This window comes from Olea europaea, unplaced genomic scaffold (genome assembly GCF_002742605.1).
Source record: "Olea europaea var. sylvestris unplaced genomic scaffold, O_europaea_v1 scaffold294, whole genome shotgun sequence".
NCBI classification, from domain to species: domain Eukaryota; kingdom Viridiplantae; phylum Streptophyta; class Magnoliopsida; order Lamiales; family Oleaceae; genus Olea; species Olea europaea.
Window position 1 is genome coordinate 381,443 of NW_019247998.1, and position 1,838 is coordinate 383,280.

General features: G+C 32.8%; 1 protein-coding gene across 1 annotated transcript; it reads left to right on the forward strand.

Annotated features, from left to right (window-relative positions):
• The first annotated feature begins 795 nt into the window (after positions 1-795).
• LOC111384558 lies at positions 796-1,602 on the forward strand. Its single transcript, XM_023008845.1, has 2 exons — positions 796-1,078; positions 1,217-1,602. The coding sequence occupies exons 1-2, from the start codon at positions 796-798 to the stop codon at positions 1,600-1,602; spliced, it is 669 nt and encodes a 222-aa protein (XP_022864613.1).
• The last annotated feature ends 236 nt before the right edge of the window (positions 1,603-1,838 follow it).

Genomic DNA, 1,838 nt, shown 5'->3' on the forward strand with positions numbered 1-1,838 from the left:
ACATATTCTTAACTGTAACTTGTAATAATGGCATTCGTATTAAAGTTAGAGGTCAAATGTTAGACAATCGTTGGGTTGTACCATACAATCCTTGTTTAAGTGCTAAATTTGATTGTCATATTAATGTTGAAATATGCTTTTCTATTAAAGTTGTTAAATATCTCTATAAATATGTTTATAAAGGTCATGATCATATTAATTTCTCTATTGACACTACCGAAACAAACAAAGAAATTGATGAAATTTTAGCTTATCAGTATATTAGATGGATATCTCCCCCTGAAGCATGTGGAGGATTTTTTCTTTCGATTTATCTGATATTTATCCATCTGTTTATTCTTTACAACTTCATATTGAGGATCATCAACAAGTAACATATGCCGATGAGGATGATTTGTTTACTATTATTCAGAAAGAAAGTACGAGGAAAACTATGCTAACTGAATTTTTTCGAATAAATGAAATCAATGGATTTGCTCGTACATTGTTGTATCAAGATTTTTCAAAACATTTTGTTTGGAATGGAAATAGCAAAGTTTGGACTCTTAGGAAGAAACATGTTGTTATAGGATGAATTGTTACAGCTAATCCTTCTAAAGGAGAATAGCATTTTCTTCGTATTCTTCTTAATCATATTAGAGGACCAATATCCTTTCATCATTTACGAAATCTAATTGGCATAATAGCTCCAACATATCGAGATGCAGCACTTCTACATGGTTTACGAAGTGGAGACAATCATTGTGAAGAATATATATCTAAAGCTCTTTTGTATGAAATGCCAACTGCGTTAAGATGTCTCTTTGCTACACTTCTTACGTTTGCAACCCTAATCATTCAAAGCTATTGTGGGATAAGTTTAAGGTCTATATGATCGATGACTACGTACATCAAAATATACCTACAAACATTGTTGAAATGCAAGTTTTAAAAGACATTAGTTATATTTTGGAATCATTGGGTAAAACCATAAATGATTATGCAATGGTGTCATTCAATGTAAATATAGATGAAATTGAAAGGTCGAGAAGTATGGTTCAAGAGGAGACAACAAATTTTGATACTCAAGGACTTACTTGTGAGGCAACATTAAATAAAGAGCAATGATTTGCATATGATACTATCATGGAAAAAGTGAAATCAATTCGTATGGGTCTTCTTCATCGATGGTCTAGGTAGAACTGACAAACCTTTTTATATAGAGCACTTTTGGCAGGTGTATGGTCACAAAATTTAATTGCTTTGGCAACAGCATCATCTGGAGTATCTGTATCTCTTTTACCTGGAGGTCCAACTGCTCATTCAAGATTTAAGATACCTTTGGAAACAGTCGGTGAAATATGTTGTTCTGTTAGCAAACAATCGGCATTAGGAACTTTGTTGAAAATGTCTAGGTTAATTATTTGGGATGAAGCACCGATGGTCAATCGTTCTGCTGTAGAAGCTGTAGATAAAATACTAAGAGATATTACCGACTGCAATTTACTCTTCGGTGGGAAAGTTGTAGTTCTAGGAGGAGATTTTTGTCAAATTCTCCCAGTTGTACGGAAAGGGAAAAAGCATGATATAATGAAAGCTAGCTTAATTTTTTCAGACTTGTGACCTTTATATAAGCATCTACCATTGATTGAAAACACGAGGGCTAAACTGGATCCTACATTCTGTAGTTACTTGCTAAGATAAGAATAGGAGATGGACTTGAGAGCGAACATATTTGTAAATGCATCAATCTTCCAGAAAGTATAGTTTTACCATTTGAAGATGAAATAACATCCTTAACAAAACTGATACATCATGTTTTCTAGATATAGAAGCATATTCTGATAATCTCCATGTAA

Bases quoted from the DNA above. Each gene is read 5' to 3' on its own strand.
- LOC111384558 (XM_023008845.1), top strand. From the start codon at position 796: ATGTCTCTTTGCTACACTTCTTACGTTTGCAACCCTAATCATTCAAAG. The intron at 1,079-1,216 runs GTGAGGCAACAT...CACTTTTGGCAG, and splicing joins TGATACTCAAGGACTTACTT to GTGTATGGTCACAAAATTTA.